General features: G+C 42.1%; 1 protein-coding gene across 1 annotated transcript in view; it reads right to left on the minus strand.

Moving 5' to 3' along the window:
• Positions 1-559: 559 nt before the first annotated feature.
• The window catches only part of LOC139740956 (uncharacterized), a 33,027-nt gene continuing 14,717 nt past the window's right edge, over positions 560-18,869 (minus strand). The window contains exons 13-29 of the mRNA XM_071651543.1: positions 17,374-17,617; positions 16,541-16,749; positions 15,532-15,624; positions 14,374-14,480; positions 13,879-14,114; positions 12,532-12,646; positions 11,016-11,338; positions 9,086-9,403; positions 8,215-8,514; positions 7,246-7,422; positions 6,407-6,604; positions 5,936-6,058; positions 4,587-4,730; positions 3,702-4,004; positions 2,750-2,906; positions 2,200-2,393; positions 560-643 (exon numbers count right to left, since the gene is read on the minus strand). Of these exons, the coding sequence (XP_071507644.1) occupies positions 560-643; positions 2,200-2,393; positions 2,750-2,906; positions 3,702-4,004; positions 4,587-4,730; positions 5,936-6,058; positions 6,407-6,604; positions 7,246-7,422; positions 8,215-8,514; positions 9,086-9,403; positions 11,016-11,338; positions 12,532-12,646; positions 13,879-14,114; positions 14,374-14,480; positions 15,532-15,624; positions 16,541-16,749; positions 17,374-17,617 (3,325 nt within the window). The remainder of the gene's footprint in view (positions 644-2,199; positions 2,394-2,749; positions 2,907-3,701; positions 4,005-4,586; positions 4,731-5,935; positions 6,059-6,406; positions 6,605-7,245; positions 7,423-8,214; positions 8,515-9,085; positions 9,404-11,015; positions 11,339-12,531; positions 12,647-13,878; positions 14,115-14,373; positions 14,481-15,531; positions 15,625-16,540; positions 16,750-17,373; positions 17,618-18,869) is intronic.

The raw sequence follows: 18,869 nt of genomic DNA on the forward strand, positions 1-18,869 counted from the left end.
TTTGCACATGGGGGCAGCTTAATATTTTGTTCACAACGGCAGCTAGTTCTCAAGAACATTTCGATCATATACTGTCATTCTGGAAGACATACACTGTAAGTGAAAGACATATTTGATGCAAATAGTCCACAGCTGACATTCGGCAAAAAATTTGTCAAATAGCACAAACTTATTAAACCCAAATTCAACCTGAGCAGTGCTCTCTCTTGAGTAAATCATTTTGCTAATGATGTCATCCAAATAACAATAAAAGATAAAAGAGAGAAAGAAAGAAACAGAACCAACAAACAAAATCCCTTCATCGAGCTAAGGCTCAAAGTCACAACAGCCAGAAATTTGGGGTATTCTGATTTGGAAGGAATATGCTCTTTATCTTCACGACCAATGGCGTATAAGAAAAAAAAAAAAACTACAGAGATCACGTTGTGCTCTTTAATGCACAATAAACCAAAGGAAATGCCTTTTTTGCTGTTCTGCTTGTGATGTGTTGAAAGCTGGGCAGGAATGCTGTTTTTTTTACGGCAAGAAACAGGCTCATTCTTGGGAAGATGAGAAATCGCTATGTCACCGCAGGGGGACCCAGGCGGAAGGACCCATTGAGCGACTCCAGAAAGGAGGTCTCCTCCTCGAGGAATTCCTTGTCCTGCGAATAAAGAAGGCAGAGAATGAGGTTACCACCGAGGGAGTATTCTCTACATGTGATTCGGCACGCTGTACCCCGGGGCATGGCGTTGTGTAGCGCCATCTTGTGTCCATTATAATACAGTTGTGCAATGTTGTCATGGCGACCATATTCTCATCATCAGCGCTGGCATAAATCGGCGCGACGCTAATGATCCCAATGCCGATTATGTTGCATAATTACAAAGAAGAAAACATTTTTGTGCATAATGATACTAAAGATTATTTGTACACATTTTTTGGTAACCAATGGTACAGCGCTGAAAAAAAAAAAAATAATTCATCAAAATGGTGAATTTTCATTTGGTACCCCAGTGTACCAAATATTGCATCACGTGTCAGCAGGTCGTAAGGTAAGCTGTTCGACCAAACTACTGCCACTGGCATGAACACGGTAATCACACTCCGTACAATTTCTTTTACAAGATGGCATGTTGCTTATTTACAAATCCTGTGGAGCATTAATTACCATAGTCATGGATTCTGCATCAGTGTAAATTCCAACAGAAATCAACTTGACTGCAGTATTCATATCATGCATTTTCTTAAAAGTCTGTACACTGAATTTTTTCTTCTTCTTTTCTTCTGTATGTCTACATTTTTAAGACTACTATAAAAAAAAAACAATTTTTGCACAACATGAAACCAGAGCAAAAATAATAGCACACATATATTTCGCTTGTTACAGGTGATACAATTTTAGATTTTGATTCTGTGGAATTCAAAACATGTGAAATTCATCTTACCTGGCAGAGTGTGAAAAATAACTCACGCAAGAATTTTCACTTTTACAGTACATTATATTGATGTAAATTATGGTAATACAAACATGAGACAATGCAGAAATAAAAAATCAAAAGCAGTATTTGAGTCAGCCTCATACAGGCACATCATAGACACTATGTCAAATGCAGCTACTCAAAAATATAATCATACAGTTATTGCAAATCACTCCTGACACAGCTCAACTCATCATGAGCATAACAGAAACAAATAAGATTTACAAGCATTTTGTGACGTGTATATATTGTGATAATATATCATTGAAAACCAATGAAAGAATTCTTTGGGCAAACACCTGTGAATACAAACATCATAATCATTTCGAGTGAGTATTTCACAGAACCTGTAAAGCTTTCTGTATCTGTAATGAGATTTTAATCTGAGATCATACCTTTAAGTCTTATGGAATCTCCATAAAAACTTCTCATGACCCCTCCACAAATCATCCATCATGTCATTATTTCCCTTTCTTTGTAAATTCACTTTGTGTTTGTTGAAACACCTTCTTGGTGAATATGGTATGTTATGTGTATTGTTCTCTTACTCTGTACATTCCAATTGATGTTCATTATGTCACATCTTATGTATTCTTTGTATCCTTTTAATGATTATGTGGAAATAAAATTGAATTGAATTGAAATGAATTGAGTGGGAAATCAATCCGTTCTTTTCCATATTCTGGTTAGTCTCAGTTTACAGCAATGAGTTCTCTCAAAAACACCAGCGACCACCTACCTTTTCCGCTGCCAATTTCCAGATATTGCGCGTGTGGTCCAGCTCAGCCTGAGCCAGGAGTCTATCCACTACCTCCGTCGGCATGGGATCTCCGCCCGGGGTGGGGAGCAGGCCCATCACCCCGCCCTCGTGATTGTCATACCTCCCCCTCGGAGGTAGAGTGGTGGAGGAAGAGATGGCCAGGGGGTTGGATTCTGTGAGAGATAATAAATCTCATCTCATTCTTTTCTTAAAGGAGGGATAGTATAGCCCTGGTTGAGGTGGAAATTCGGGTTTTAACATTTTGCGAGATAACTAGAAACCACTTCTATGAAATATGAAGCAGTGTACAATTGAAGTAGGAATTCAATTTAAACAACAACAACAATAACAAATTGCATGAATTAAGAACATTACATGACCAAAGGGAGATTATTTTCTCCTTGTACACTTATGCAATGTCTTTTAATTTACCTTCTGAACTTTGATACCCGTATCTAAAATCTACATCTCTCGGCAAATTATGGCAAGTGCTCCAGATCAAACTTCCGAGATGTCCTTCGCGGCATACCTCGAAACCCTTGCATGGACAGTGACAGCCCACACTGCTGGCACAGAATTGACCCCAGTGACCTCTCCAGCGACCTTTGCTCCTCAGCCAACTGGAGCCTGTCTTCAGCGATCCTCCTCTCAGTGGCCCGCAGCTCGTCCAGGTGAAGCTCAAGGGACTTTTGTCACCAAAGCAATAGCAAGAGTGAGAGTTAACATGTTAGTTCCACAATGCATCTAATACTTCTTCAACTACTGTAAAGGCAGAAATTTTCAGTGCAGAAATTTTGTACTGTAAAAATAAAAGCACACAAACATTTTTGCTTGCTGTTATGTACCTCTACTCAATGTCTTGATTCAGTAGAATTAAAAACGAGTGAAATTCATATCACCTCGCCAAGTGGGAAAAATTACTCTTACTGTAAAAGAGTGTTTCATACTTATTGTCCTCTTTGAAGCACAGTACGAAGTGAGAAACACACAGAGCTCAGTTGCCATGAAAAACACTTAATTTGAAAGTCACAGGAACAAATTAGAGACCTCAATGAAATCAGGAGCCTAGATGTTAAATTTGCAAAAGCAGAAACATATACACAATATGAGCTATTGGAGAAAATATCGTAATGAAGATATTCAGGAGAAAATGTCACTAATACATCCCAGGAGAAAATGTCACTGATACATCCGAGTCGATATGAATATCGGGAGCATTTGCAAAAGTGAAAGTAGTAACATGCCAGGATTTTTTTCACACCAGGATGCCAACCATGTAAACAACATTGCACCATTCTGAGGGCTGAAAAGGCCTATTTTTGGTGGAAAACAGTATTTTTACCTTTCCTGCAATAGACATGTCTAGCAATAACACTTGGAAAAACAATATTTTACACAAAACCTGCCATATACACAGTATAAAATACTGCAAAAAAAAAAACAATAATAAAATAAGTTGACATCATTGAGCATGGATTGACCTTCTGTCTGGACAGCTGTTCTCCTTCCACCTTGCGGGCCTTGACTAGTGCTGCCTCCCCCTCCTCCCGCACCGAGACCGCATCGCTGACCATTCCCTGGAACTCGGAGGAGCGTGCCTGGAGGGTCTCCCCCAGCCTCTGCAGCCGGCCTCGCTCCTCCCGCATCGCCGCCTCCTGCCGCTCCAGCTCCCGCCCCCGGCGGTCCAGGTCGGCTGAGTCCCGCTGGAGCGCCTCGCGGGCCGCGGCGAGCCTGCTGCGCTCCTCTGACAGGCTTTGGAGGGCTCCCTCGCGGCTGGCCTGTTCCTAGAGCAATAACGAGATGGGGAAAGAGATAAGGAGGAGTACATTGCTTGACATCATTAAACCATTTTTCATCATAGAGAAGGTAGGTATCAAGAGTACATCAGATATCAACACACAAATTTCATCATGTAGGAGTACTGTCTAGTACAGGGGTGTCAACTTTGTATTACATTGCAGTATTCCGAGGGCAGAAAAGGCATATTTCCGTTTAAAAAAAAAAGTACTTTCATTTTTCCTCCAATAAACATGTGTAAGTTATAATATTTGGGTGGTTTTTTTTTTTCAGAAAACCTGCTGTGTTTTTGGCAAAACAAAGTACAAAATGCTACAAAGAAGAACCAGTTGGCATCTCTGTAGTTACGAAGTGAATTCATTAAGGCCAATCAGATAGATAAGTATGTTAAAATGGGAAAGGGAATGCCGGATTTTCATTACCCCTGAGCTAAAAAATATGAATAATGATCAGTTCCTTGCATATAAACCAGTGCAGCTAAAGGTTTGTGGGATGGTGGGGGGAGGGGGAGGATTGAATGAGAGCAAATCGAGAAGCTAGCTAGACAGCTACCAAGGAAAGATACCAACCTGGGAAGCCTTGGTGAGCCCCTCCTGCATGGTCGCCTCCCACTCTCGGCGGGCAGCAGCCATCTGAGCCCTCTCGGCCGCCAGCGATTTGCGCTCCTCCAGGCACTGTCCCATGATGCTTTGCTGCTCTGCCAGTACGGCATTCTGCAAAACAGCATCAGCAAAGGTTAAAATCACACTTAATTGTCAGTTCCACATCAGAGAAGATAATTTTTATCCACAATTTCACACAAGTGTTGTTGAAATTTCAAGTGAAAGACAGAAAAGCAGACTTTTGAAATGTCACAACTTGATAAAAAGAAGAAAAGGAATAACTGGCATTTGCTGGTAGAAATGGAAGATGTCCAGAAATCAACATTATTTTTTACAAAATATACTGTACTCTTAAATGGTAAATCGTGCAGATGACACCCCAATTTTTCTCATAAACGTACTGTACCAATGACTGAGAGTTTCACACTTTAAGGCGACCGTTTTTTCCAATATCCTCAGCTGAGTTGAGAACATGACATTGCATCTCTGAGGCTTCTAACATTCATTAAAATTATTTAAAAAATGCAAACTTCGGTTAAGGAAATAACGTTTAAAATAAGTATTAATGGCTGACTAACCTAATTTTTGTCTTGCTAAAATGTATAAAAATTGCAATTATTGATCCCACAGAGCAGTCAAAAAGAAAGCGATAGATAGAAAGATAGATAGATAGATAGATAGATAGACAGAGATAATAAACAGGAGGAGATTAACAGAGACAGATAGACATAAAGAGAGATATATCATCGCTGGGGTGATAAGACCTTGTATCTGCAATTTTGGTGAAAATGAGTTTTTTTGATTAACGGTCAAATAATGGGTTAAGTGATGGCCTGTCCAAATCCCATCTGTCTTACTCCAAAAATGAAGCCACCACAGCATGTCAAAGGAAAGGCTATCCCATTCGCCACAGTGCTTGGGCCGCCATGTTTTTTGGCTCTCCTGAACATTTGACATTTTGTAGATATGAGGTCTTATCGCCCCAGCGACGATATATATAAGAGAGATAGAGATAATAGACAGGAGAAGAAAAAACTACAGAGACAGATAGAGATAAAGACAGATATATGTATATATCAAGAGAGACAGAGATACAAATGTAAGAGATTAATGGAGATAAACTTACAGAGACAAATAGAGATAGAGAGAGAGAGAGAAAAGGTAGATAGTGGGAGAGAGATATAAGAAAAAGAGAGACAAGAGACAGAAAGAGATAGAGAAAGATAGATAGAGAGAGATATGACAGACAGATCCAGATAAAGAGAGGGAGAGAGAGAAAGGGAATGCTATACATTGAATGGAGAGTGTGTTCACACCTTAGCCTGTTGAAGAGAGGTCTGCTGCGATGCCAGCTGTTCAGACATCACCTTCCTCTCCTCCTCCACCATCCTCTGCAGGCTGGAGAGCTTGTTCTGCTCCTGACGCAGCCTCCAACGCTCCTGGGGAAATGACATTATACGAATAGTGAAGAGACACGAGTGCGGTGGTACAAGATCTCACACTGAGGCGAAAGCTAGAGGCAACTCTATTCAATGAGCCTCCAACGCTCCTGTGAAAAGACATTATACAAAATACTGAAACCAAAACACACTATATGATGGATGCTGTGGCATCTGCAAATGGTGGGTTTTTTGATGCCGTTACATCCATGGAATTTTTTCTATGGCCTCCACCTCTATCAAAATGAGAAATGATGCAAATTCATTACACTTCATCCCTTTTGAGTATCTCTCCTCTGACTGCAACATGTACTTCCTGTTTCTTTGTACACGAGAGTGGTGACCTACCTCATCTAGCTGGAGGTTCTGCTCCTTGATGTGGGCCTCTAGACGCGAGACAGTGGCCTGCAACCGCTCTCTCTCCAGACTCATCTCCGCCTCCTGCTCCTCCAGTCTCTTCCGCATCCTCTTCGTCTCCTCCTCCTTCTCCCGCACGTCCTGGAGACGGTTGTCGAGCTGGGACCGGTGCTGCTCCGACATTCTGTCCTGGAGGGGTAAATGAATTTTATGTTTCATATCACGACAGGGTGTTATTTGCCAACATGCCTGGGGCAACAAAAGTCACCCTGGGGCAAGCATAATGAATGGGCACTTCGGCCTTTGCCCAAAAGTCCCTTTGGGGAAAGACCCAAGTGCCCATTCATTATGTTTGCCCCAGAATGTTCCTTTGGATAAGTGAGGGAATTTCTTTAGTTATATCCTGCGTGATATACTCTATTTTTCTTCACAGGGTGCTTTGAGTTAGGTGCAGGACACAAGATTACTCTGTAAAGGGCTGATTTTGATGCTAGTACAATCTGTTTGGTCTTTGTAAATGCTTTCTCTCAATGGTGTACATTATAGGTAATATAATAGGTGCTAATTTCATATAAAGTTCATGTATTTAGTCCACGCATTGCACATGCCAGCAATATAAAACTTTGTTTATAGGGTACATGGATCTAACTATGCTGTAAGACTCCCTCAAATGAGCAACAAAAACACAATTCATGCATATCACACACTCAAGCAATCGTTTCATACATACACAGGCCTCCTCAAGTGTTTGCCTCTACATCTACAACCACAATTCTTGTCAGAACTTAAGACCAAGGTACACAGGGCCGGGTAAAGTGCGCATCGCGTACCTGCAGCGAGTTAACCTGCTCCCCGACGGCTCCTACGCGCTCCACGACAGCCTTCAGGGATTGGGTGTGGCCCGTGCTGTCCTTCATGGAGTCAAGATGCTGCTGCATCGTCCTCCTGGTATCCTCAACCTCCCGTTTCCATTGGATACGGAGGGCTTCCAGCTCTTGCCGATGCATCTGCAAAGAATTTTGCATGGTAAGTTGCTTTGACGGGGCATAGATTTCTTCAACTCAAGGATCAAACTAGCAGGATTCTTCAGTAAGTGGTTTACAAATTCACATTTGATGTATGATGACGACTTTGATTTAAAAAAAAAAAAGAAACGAAAATGTCCATGCTAATTGCAAATTCACAGAATAAGCCCCAATCACACTTGCTCTAGTGTCCTATAGTGTGACATTCTCATCTACAGTGCTATCTTTCCATTAGGTGTATAAATGGGTGCCTGGTACAAAGTTGAACATTACTGTGGGCAAATTTACAAGGCACGTGCCAGGAAGTGGCAGCCTTGGAGGTGAAGAGAGACTCAGAGCTCCCAAAGAATATGAGATGAGTGTGCTGTATGTGTCGGTTTGAGTCCGATGCCTGAAGAGTACTGACATGCTGCTGACTGTTGTTCGAGAACCATAAAGTGTGGAGCGGTGCTTCATGCAAAATGATAACATTGATGAGGAGGATCACGACGACAAAGATGATGACACTACTACTGCTACTACAACTAGCCGTTAAGGATAATAATGATGATGGTGATGATGATGATGATAGCGATGACGATAATAATATGAAGAAAATACAAATAATGATAGCTGGCAATAATGATAATTACAGCTACATTGACGACAATTATTACTTATTAGGATTGTTATAACACTAATACATAAGTAGCAGTAGAAGCATTGTCATCACCATTATCATCATCACTACGCTTAATATCAAGACCACAAGTCACAGATAAAGATCCAACTGACCTGCTTGAGCTGTTCCAATTCTCGGCTGTGCTCTTGGTACACCTGGTCCATCCTGGCCTGGTGCTCACTGACCAAGGTGGTCCGCTCGGCGATGACCGCCTTCAGCCGCTCCTCGGACCGGCCCGAGGCCTCCTCTGCCTCGCGTTGGATTCGGGTCTCCCGTCTCCGGGCATTCTCCTCCAGGAGGGCCACGTAGTCCCTGTGGCCCGCCTCCAGCGTCTCCACCTGCTGCCGGTGATGCTTCTCGGTGAGCTGGGCCGACGCCTCCAACTGGGATTTCTCCGCCTCCAGCTGCCGGAGCTAATCATTGAGGAAGAAAGCATGAGATAAGCTTTAAATTAGCCTTGATATACACTGCAAGTTCCATGTTCTCAGCAGCATAAATCCAGATTATACACACTACAAGAGTGTGATGCTACACTGTATCACCATTGAATCAATCATAGCTTTTCTACAACGGGGCTAGAATTCCAACATTACAGTACCTTAAAAGAGAGGCACGTTTCTCTGCAGTGCATATTCCCATAACAAAATCTAATGTGATTATTTTATCTTCAACCTGAAGCAGTACTAATGTTCAGGTAAAATCAGCGAAGCTCCTGTCCACAATGCAGTATGCATGGCACACACATTAACAGTGGTGCTCTGTTGTAGCATCAGCTCATCTTAACAGTCAGATGAACCACGGAGGAAAGAAATATTAAGACAGAAGAAACATTCATCAAAATTCTCATTCCAGAGCCTACTTCATTTTCAAAGTGGAAGCTCAAAAGTGGTTTTACTATTCAAAGTACACTGTAGAAGTGCTGGAAAATTTTGGGAGACTGAAAATGAAGACGCACATGCAATATCCAAATTGGCGTTAACATACCTTATTCTCAAGCCATGGGGTCTGCGATGCAACGCCCATTGTTCCAACACCAGCTCCAAATCCCAATGTGGAGAGCCCACTACCACCACCACCACCAACACCAGCGAGACCCAGCCCGGCAACACCGGGAGTGGAGGGAGTGCTCTGCAACATCTGCTGCTGCATCAGAAGTTGCTGCTGCTGCTGCTGCTGCTGAATGGCTTGCTGTTGCTGTTGCTGCTGCCGTTGCAGGACTTGTTGCTGTTGCTGCAACAGTGCCTTCTGCTGCTGCTCCTGTATAGCTCTCATCTGCTTCTCATGCTCTGCTGCCATCTGAGCCTACCAGTCCAGGGGGAGAAAATGAGATGCCCTTTGATTACTCTCCCCCTTTTCACATGATCATTGCCTTAGATGCACTTCCCCGATTTCTTTGCATTCACCATCAATAAGAACTTTTTCCACTTGGCAATTCTTCTAAAGCTATTTTTAAAAACACATGGACCCGGTGGTTTAGTCGAATGCGTACGCGGGCGCAAGTTTCCCACAGAGACCTATGCTATCGACTCCTCTTTAGCACTTTACGCTATGACCCATTTCCATGAGTCCGAAGGAATCCAATCCACTGTAGTCAGTGGTCCGATCACAGTTCGGCTTATGATTCGACCGAGGGGGATGACAGCTTTAGCAAACTTCTTTTGTGATGTCATACTAAGAAGCACATAAACACGCACCCTAGCATCACTACAGACTGCGTGATGCAGAGAGAAGACAACGAAGGCAACGATACCTAGCAACACCTACGCGCTTTGCTCTTGATGACAGCTCAACTTCAGCGATCTTCATATCAATGCTAACGGTGATCAGCACTATCATCCAACAGCGCCCCCGCAACTACCGGGTCTATGCGCCTTCAAAGTTCTAGAAGACATCCACATTTTTTATTTTTATTTTCTCCCACCTGCTTCCTATCTTCTCATTTCCCACTTTATTGAGATAGTTTCTTAGAATGTCTTCTTCATTTTGCATGACATCCAACTAAAAATGATGGTGAATGTAAATCCTCAAAACACACCCTGAATCAGCTAACCCTGGCATATACATCAGTTTTGTTTTGTTTTTTGTTTTTTTTTCTACGTTCTCATGCAAACAGGGCAACGCTTAATATGGCCTGACAAATTTTTCATGTGAGAGATATCAAACTTCTTATATCTCATATGACTACCTTCACATGTCGATGTTCATGTTCTCAGCACGATGGCACAGATTTGCTACTGAAGGTAATAACAGCAACAAATTAACACATAGACACAATAAATGCCATGCCAAAGAGTGGCTAAATCATCCTGAGATGACTGAAATTTGCTAAATATTGACAATAATTGCATGACGAACTGCTCAAAGGTTTCCTTCAACTGTATTCATTCTCTCTTTAAATGATCAATGTAGGATAAAACTGACTGGAAGGTGGGGGCCAACATGCAGCACTACAAATCCTACTGATGAGGTTTATTACACCAACACATATTTCAACACCAATGCATCTCACAACACCTGCTCACCTCTTGCAAACACCAACACACCACTTAAAACCACCAATGCTTTTTTTTTTTGCAACACCAACACACCTCTTACAACAACAACTTACCTCTTAAAAACAAATACACCTCTTACAACACCAACTTACCGCTTAAAACATAAACCATCGCTATTACACCCAACACCTTTCCTGCAACACCAACACACCTCTTACAACACCAACTTACAATGTACCTCTTAAAACACCAACACAGCTCTTACTACACCAACACCTTTCCTGCAACACCAACACACCTCTTGCAACACCAACTTACCTCTTAAAACACCAACACACCTCTTACTACACCAACACCTTCCTTGTAACACTAGCACACCTCTTAGTACACCGGTACCCTTCTTACAAACACCAACACACCTGTTGCTGCTTCAGAGTATCCTCAAAGTCCAGCATGGCTTGTCTCTGTTTCTCCAGCTGTTGATTACCAGCCAGGAGAGCTGAATCCACTCCGAAACCAGTTGTCCCCGGCAACATCCTCGAGCTAACACTTGTGGATTGAGCAGGTGGTGCTGCTGGACTCTGGAGTGGCATACCACTCGTTGCTGCTGTTGCTGGCATTGTAGACGTTGCCTCTCTGGTCGGCAGTTGCGGTGGGGTTGCAGGTGTGCCACCCTGTGCTTGTTGTTGTTGTTGTTGTTGCCGCTGATGCATCTCTTGTCTCCACCTGGGTTCCCGTCTCCCTAGAAGTGGGTGTAAAATGTGTGTGAATGTCTACCGTATGGAGGTGTCGTGGGTGAGAGGATAAGAGCGCTCACCTTCAAATGACATGAGCATGGTTTGGGTCTGTGGGTTTGAAGCCCATGTGATGCCCGACACATTTGCCCTTCTGCTTCAGCAAAGGCACTTTGTCCACATTGCTGTTCTCCACCGAGGAGTATAAATGGGTACCTGGTACGATGAGGACATTTATGTTAGTTGATCAGCATGTGTGCGCCTGTAAATGGCTGCGAGTGGCTGGAATGCTCCCCAGAGAGTGGAGAGTGAGCACTGTCATGGCTGGTTGGAAATAATATATCCAACGGCCGAGGCAATAATAGTTTGTAAAGTGCATTGAGATACTTAAAAAGTGTGAAAGGTACTATACGAAAACTAGTAATATTATCATTACCACAAGAATGTTAACCTTTATGTCATTAACTTGCTCCTATATCAATGCTGTTGTTTTGTGTGGTTTTTTTTCCTCTCTCTCTCTCTCTCTCTTTCTCTCTGATAGTAATTTGTAATAAACCTGCACATTTAATGACACAGGCATCTGCATTCATCATGTATTCTGGCCAACACTGTGAAAATCACACAGAAAATTTGAAAGAGTTAATTGACAAGGAGATATGACTATGAAAGAGTAAGAATCTTTAGCATACTAGGCTCTGTGGTCACATGACTCATTCCTTCTCAGGCAGCACGTCTCTCTGGCGTTAAAGGGATCGTATAGTTTTGGTTGAGACCTAATTTCAGGTTTCTAACATTTTTTGATGAGATAATGAGGAACCTCTTATGAAATATGAAAGAGCATATAATTCTATGAGGAATTCAACGTTTATTTGATGAACATTGGTTTTAAAATTGCTGAGATATCCAAAAAAGAGCGATTCTCATAAAGTGTGGGACCCACACTTTATTACGATTGCTTTGTTTTACTTTGTTTTTGGATGTTTCACTCATCCCAAACCCGATTTTCATCATTTAAACTTTGAATTCCTCTTAAAATGGTATGTTCTGTGCTATATCGTAAGTTTTTTCTTGGTTTCTCACAAAATGTTAAAAGCCCAATTCTCATCTCCACCAATACTGTACCATCCCTTTAAAGTCTCTTATCAGAATTCTGATTTCATTTAGAAGGGACTAACCGTAGGCTATGGCTACAATCTTTTACCTGCAGTGGGCTGTCCTTGGCTGGGTGACGGTTTGGGATCAGTGGTCGGGAGGGTGCTTGATGAAGATTGCCTCTGGAGGGGGGCGGTGGCTGACATGCCACGTCCTGGTTCCATCTGGAGTTGGAAAGCAAGGAAGTACAAGGACACGTAATGGTTATAGAAAAATACAGCTGTAACACACATGTGTATTGTGACCAATTATTTCTCTTCAGAACTACTACAGTTTTGTTTTGTTTTTCCATACATAAGGCAGTTTCTTTCAAAGCAAGAGCACACAAATGCATGGGATGGAAAAGAACTGTGATCTTCAAATTTGATTGACTGATATAAGCGAAATGGATATTTTGTAGCTCATGAGTGTTTCGATCAAAAATGTGCTAGGCTCTGCTGTGGGAATATGGATGAATTCTGGCCGAAGACTTTAATGGTGTCACGCATAACCTGTCACTGTGGACTGCGGTTGTGCAGTTCATATATTACGCTACAATTTGTACAACTTGTAGAAATATGTGTTGCAAGATTTCATTCAACAGCACATTACTACAGGTGAGATGTGACCACTCTGTTGGTCCTTCTGCTACTCCTATTCCCAAAGCATCATCATCACTACAGTATGGTACAAAACGACTCCCCTCAACATCTCAATCCTCAAGGTCCTCCCAAGTTCACCTCATAATTAGACCTTATTGTATGTGAGTGCTATTTTCGAAATAACTCGATATGTGAATAAACCATTTGCTGCCTGACAGCTGGTCAGGGCAGTTGTGTGTGATTTCTTGCCTCGAAGTCAATATCGTACAAACACACAAAACTGTGTCAGTGTGAAATTAAGAGCATATCGTTGCTGGGAAACAATACCTCGTATCTACCAAATGTCAAATGTTCGGGAGAGCAAAAAAAAAAAAAAAACAAAAACAAAAGGACATGGCAGTCAAAGCAATATATCAAATGGGATAACCTTACCTTTGACATGCCGTGGTGGCTTCATTTCTTGGGTAAGACATTAAGGATTTGGACAGGACATCACTTTAACTGATTATCCGACCATTAATCCAAAACAGTCATCTCCACCAAATTTAACACACAAGGTTTTGTCACCCCAGTGACGATATGAGTAAGACGTGACAGTACAGATCTTGCAGAGTTTCTGGTGGCAGGCTCAAAAAAGTAAGAATAAGAAAAGCTTAAATGCTACACTCCATTTGCCAACCCTGCATCCCATTTGCTCTCTCTCTCATACTGTCAGATTGTGTATTTGGTTATAAACATTAATTGTGAATGCCTTGAGCATCTTTGAGTGGATATGTTGCCCATTATAAATGTCTGTATTATCATTTTATCATTACCTTGCTGGGGGGAGGAGCTTGTGAAGAGGGTGGAGCCGACTGCTGTCTGATGGCTGCAGGAGGACCCCCGGAGGCTGCGGGTGTGGCAGAGGAGGTGGAGGAGGGTGGGGCTGTTTTTTCGGGTGTCGGCAGCGGCTCGTTCCGCTCCAGGGCAGCCAGCTGCTTCAGCTGCTGGGCGATGAGGCTGGCCCTCATCGGGTCACTCTCGCCCAGGGGATCGTCGTCGTCATCATCGTCTTGGAAGGAGTAATCACGGAATTCAGAGAATACATATTGGCCACAATGTAATTTAATTTATTTATTTCAGATGGCACATAATTTAGCCAACACAGCTTTCTTCCTCATTTACAATGTAGCTCTAGTGTGCTTACAAGCATATAATGTACATAAACTCAAACATATCCACAAATATGTACACATGTTTGGTCAATCAGTAACAAAGCCACTCTTAAGGTTATATCACCACAGACAGAGACCACGTTACATGCCACTTACCAAAATTTGTGGAGTCAAAAGTACTGCCTAGATCGCCAGTGGAGCTAAGATCTCCCGGTTTCTTTCTGGCCCCTCCCACACCATCACTGTCCCAGGGGAAAGGAGAACTAACGGGCAGGGGGGAAAAAATAAACATAAAAATCTTAAATAAAATTGGCGATATAAAATCCATGGTATTGTAAGAGTGGAGATTTTCATGGTGTTGTGATTTTTGCACATTTCGCGCAACAGAAACTACCGCAAAAAAAAAAGCACAGGAATATTTTTGTTTGCCATATGTTCCAGTAATTGATGTCTTGATTTTGCAGAATTAAAAACATGTGAAACACATCTTACCTGGCCAAGCGCGCAAAATTAATCGCACGAAAATATCCACTTTTACAGTATACGTCTATATGAGTTAAAGACACTTCTGCCCTATTCTTCGCATTGCGGTCATTTATAAGCCATGATGTGTCTGGTTGATACGGTTTGCTGGCTACTGCTAGTCATCAGAGATCAGACTATCATGAGTCACCTGACTGTTGCCATTCACATGACTACTGCTCGTCACCTGACAACTCCTAGTCACCTGACAACTGCTCATCACCTGGGATGGACCAACGGAGGTCAATATCAGTTGCCAAGCTCCCTGGTGAATGTGGGATGAACCACATTACCAGGTTGACATCCTTTATTCACTCTGATACACAACAGGCTTCCATCTTAAGTCCAATTTGCGGGACAGAGTGGGTCTTACTAGAGAGGGGAGGTGACGGCGGCACAATAATACACAGCACTGCGAAGCTGGACTCGAACCTGGGACTCTAGATTGCTACCACAGACTTGCTACCAATAGAGCCACCTTGCCCCCACCCCCCCCCCCCCCCAAATCTTATTCTCACTAGAGCTGGGACCTCATTCACCCCCCCCCCCCCAAAAAAAAAAAGAAAAAAAGAAGATAATGATACAATGATACATTGTTTGCTAAATGTCATCATGTAGACCTCAAGATGTCATTACTGAGGAAGAGCTACCTTAACCCGTTGAGGACGAGTCCCGAGTATACTCAGGCGGGTGTCTATGAGAAATGCATGCTGTAGCAAAATCAATCCATTTTCCACGGGTTAAACGCCATAGTGACATCTGAATGGAATTTTTTGAGGAAGTCAAACTTACGTGGTATCTCTCTTGGCTGGCACAGTGAACATGTCATCCAGTCGACCTCTCTTTGGACTACCGGTTTCGCTTCGAGGCGTCACTTGCTTTTGTCTAGGCAGAGGAGAAAGTAAGGTGTTTACATTCCCAAGAAATAAAGCACATACTTTCCCAGGCTGTGAAGGAATTCATTCCTGTTTTTTTAATCTGTTTGCATACAAGTGATTTTTTGTGTGAAGAAAAATTGCTTGAAATACGACTTGGATGTACTACAGACCGATTCGATCTGGCAGAAGATTTGCCATTACTGCGGTGTCCAAAGCGCGCACACGTATGCTGAATGCATGATACACATTGCGGCGAGTGCAAACCAGTCACACTTCATGTATATGCATGCTCACATGAGACACTGCAGGAATGGACGAGTTTGTTGCCTGATGGGATCATAGAGCATCAAAGATCAAAAAGCAACGAGGGCACCGTTTCATGGAAAGTTGTCAGCCCTGACAAGTTGTCAGTCTCTGACAATGTCAGCAAAATCCTTGGTTTTGATTGGCTAAGAGGCTTCAGTCTCTGACTGTTACTATGGTGATTGTCAGAGACTGCCAACTTGTCAGGGCTGACTACTTTCATGAAACAGTGCCCAGGCAGATAGTGGTGTGTAACAGGCATCTCAATGGCCACAGAAATTTACCAAATCAGGGAGGCTTATATATTTTGCATATAATTTAAAGCAGTATTTCAAGTTATCAGGAAAGGCTGCTGCAGAATTGGACAGAATTGGCAACTCCAACAGAGTAAAATGAAGATCTTTGTATGGTATTAGCCAGCAGGTATCTGATAATTCTTTCCATGCATTTCTGCAATCAGGTTGTGTCTGGTGAACATAAAATTTAAAGCATGGTGTCACAATTCGCCTGACTAGAAAGATGAATAAACACAACGTAGTGGACATTTAGATATCTCCATTGTAAGACGATCTGACTTCCTTTTTCCTCTATACGAAAAAAGAATAACACATGGAACTCACGGTGCAATGGAATCAATATCAATCTCATCACCACCAAGGCCGAGATAGTCCGCCGCTGATGCGGGTCTCTTGGGTGTCTCCATAGCAACCCCTCCTCCTGCCCTGGTGGTGTCTTTGGTGGGGATGGGTTTGCTTGATTCCTCCTTCTTCCCTGCCACTTTCTGCCCACCTTGGGCGGCATACTTTTCTGGCACTTTGTCTATATCTACCTGCATATCATCAACATGGAGAGACAGAAAATCAATTCCACAGATTTGTTTTCTAACTCAACAAACCACCAGCCAAGTATATACACTGTTTGTTTGAAATGCAGAAGATGAATTTTGATAAGTTAGATTATTGATATAAAAATTATCAGCACTGGGCAAAAATGTGTCCAGTGATAGACCATAGCAGGATATTTGACCAAAAAAAAGTGGTGAAAATCAAGAGCAATGTGTATTTTGATTTAGCCATCCTTATCAATGAGATGAAAAGTTAAACACTTCAAACACTTGCTATCAAATGAAAGAAAATGAATGATAACTCCCCCTGAGCATGAGGGAAAAAGAAAATACGACAGAAACAAAACTTTGAAAACTGTGCTACATTATGCTGAGCTTTGGATCTTGTTTTAACTGATGACTTATTTTGAACCAGAATTTGCTTGTTCCTTTTTTTTTTTCTTCATTTTCTTTTTTCATTTTTGGTTATGTAACAGCACTTCCCATGTTGCCCCAAATGCCGTAAGTTCATGTACGACACAGAAAGGCTAGTTGCCATGTATTGAAAGCGGGAAATTAACTGTCTTCATTTTGGAACGTGATGATATTACACTAGGGCCTGTCACTTACATCAGACTTGGAAGGTTGCTTCTTGCTAGCCGTCGTTGCTTTCTGCTTCGAGGTCAAAGAAAACGTCGACCCGAGTCCAGCGGCCTCACTCAGCCAATCATCATCGTTACCCTCCTCCATCTTGGCGGACTTGGAAGGGCTGGATGTTGCGGATGAGAGTCTGGTGTTGCCACCGGGTCTCCGGGGGTGATCCATGGTGGAGCTACCAAAGATGTCATCATCATCCTCTTTGTTTTCAGCAAATCTGGTGGATTTAAATTTACGAATTTGACAGCATCACCCATATTTACCTACCACCAGTTCATGTGGGATATGTCTCTCTCTTCCTACACTGTACCTCTCTCTTTCTTTCTTTCCTTCTTCTCTTGTGCTCAACATTCAATCATTTCGAACACAAAATTGCCCTTGAGTTTACATTTCTACGTTACTTGCATCAATTTTTGAAGGCAATATCAATGAAGTCCATGGTTTACATTTTGTCGGCTGAGAATGATAAGGGCCTTAAAGGGATAGTACAGTATTGGTGGAGATGAGAATTGGGCTTTTAACTTTTTGCGAGATACCAAGAAAACACTTATGATATAGTACAGAGCATACCATTTTAAGAGGAATTCAAAGTTTATTTGATGAAAATCGGGTTTGGGATGAATGAAACATCCAAAAACAAAGTAAAACAAAGCGATCGTAATAAAGTGTGGGTCCCACACTTTATCAGAATCGCTCTTTTTTGATATCTCAGCCATTTCAAAACCAATTTTCATCAAATAAACGTTGAATCCCTCGTAGAATTACATGCTCTTTCATATTTCATAAGAGGTTTCTCATTATCTCACCAAAAAATGTTAGAAACCTGAAATTAGGTCTCAACCAAAACTGTACGATCCCTTTAAGTTGCCACTACAGCCATAGTGTTCGAGGCACCTTAACACCCTCCTCATTCTCAGCGACGATTTAGTCCACAGACTAAAACAAGCGTGAACTAAGCACACATGGCACATGTGCATGACAGCATGCATTCATCATTGGAAATCTGTCTGTCTACACAATGTGTGAAGCGCATTTTTTTTCATAAACCCAGGGCTAGATCTGCATTGTAAAATATATTCCAGCCATTGTGTTTGAATGCACTTCTCATTTTCTACTAGAATTGATCATCCTTATTTTGCTATCAAGTAGAGAGGAAAAGGCAAAGGAAATGTGATAGTAGTTAGAATTTGACAAGTACAGTTGAACCTCTCGTATCCGGACAAGTCGGGACCGGGGCTCATCCGGATAAGGGATTTGGCCGGATAAGGGAGACTCAATGCTTTATACATGTACATATACATACACATGTACTGATGTAGCCCATTGTAGTATCACATGTAGTAATGTGTATACTGCAACCTTTTCATTGTCACATTTGGGGATGTTTGGGGATGTTAAAATGTCTGAAGGTAAGCAATTTGGAAGGAAATTTGATGTAATGTATGTTATCATGTTGGAAATAATATGTA

Source organism: Diadema antillarum, unplaced genomic scaffold, assembly GCF_040938485.1.
Source record: "Diadema antillarum isolate AM-2024a unplaced genomic scaffold, OU_Dant_1.0 seq00000891_RagTag, whole genome shotgun sequence".
NCBI lineage: Eukaryota > Metazoa > Echinodermata > Echinoidea > Diadematoida > Diadematidae > Diadema > Diadema antillarum.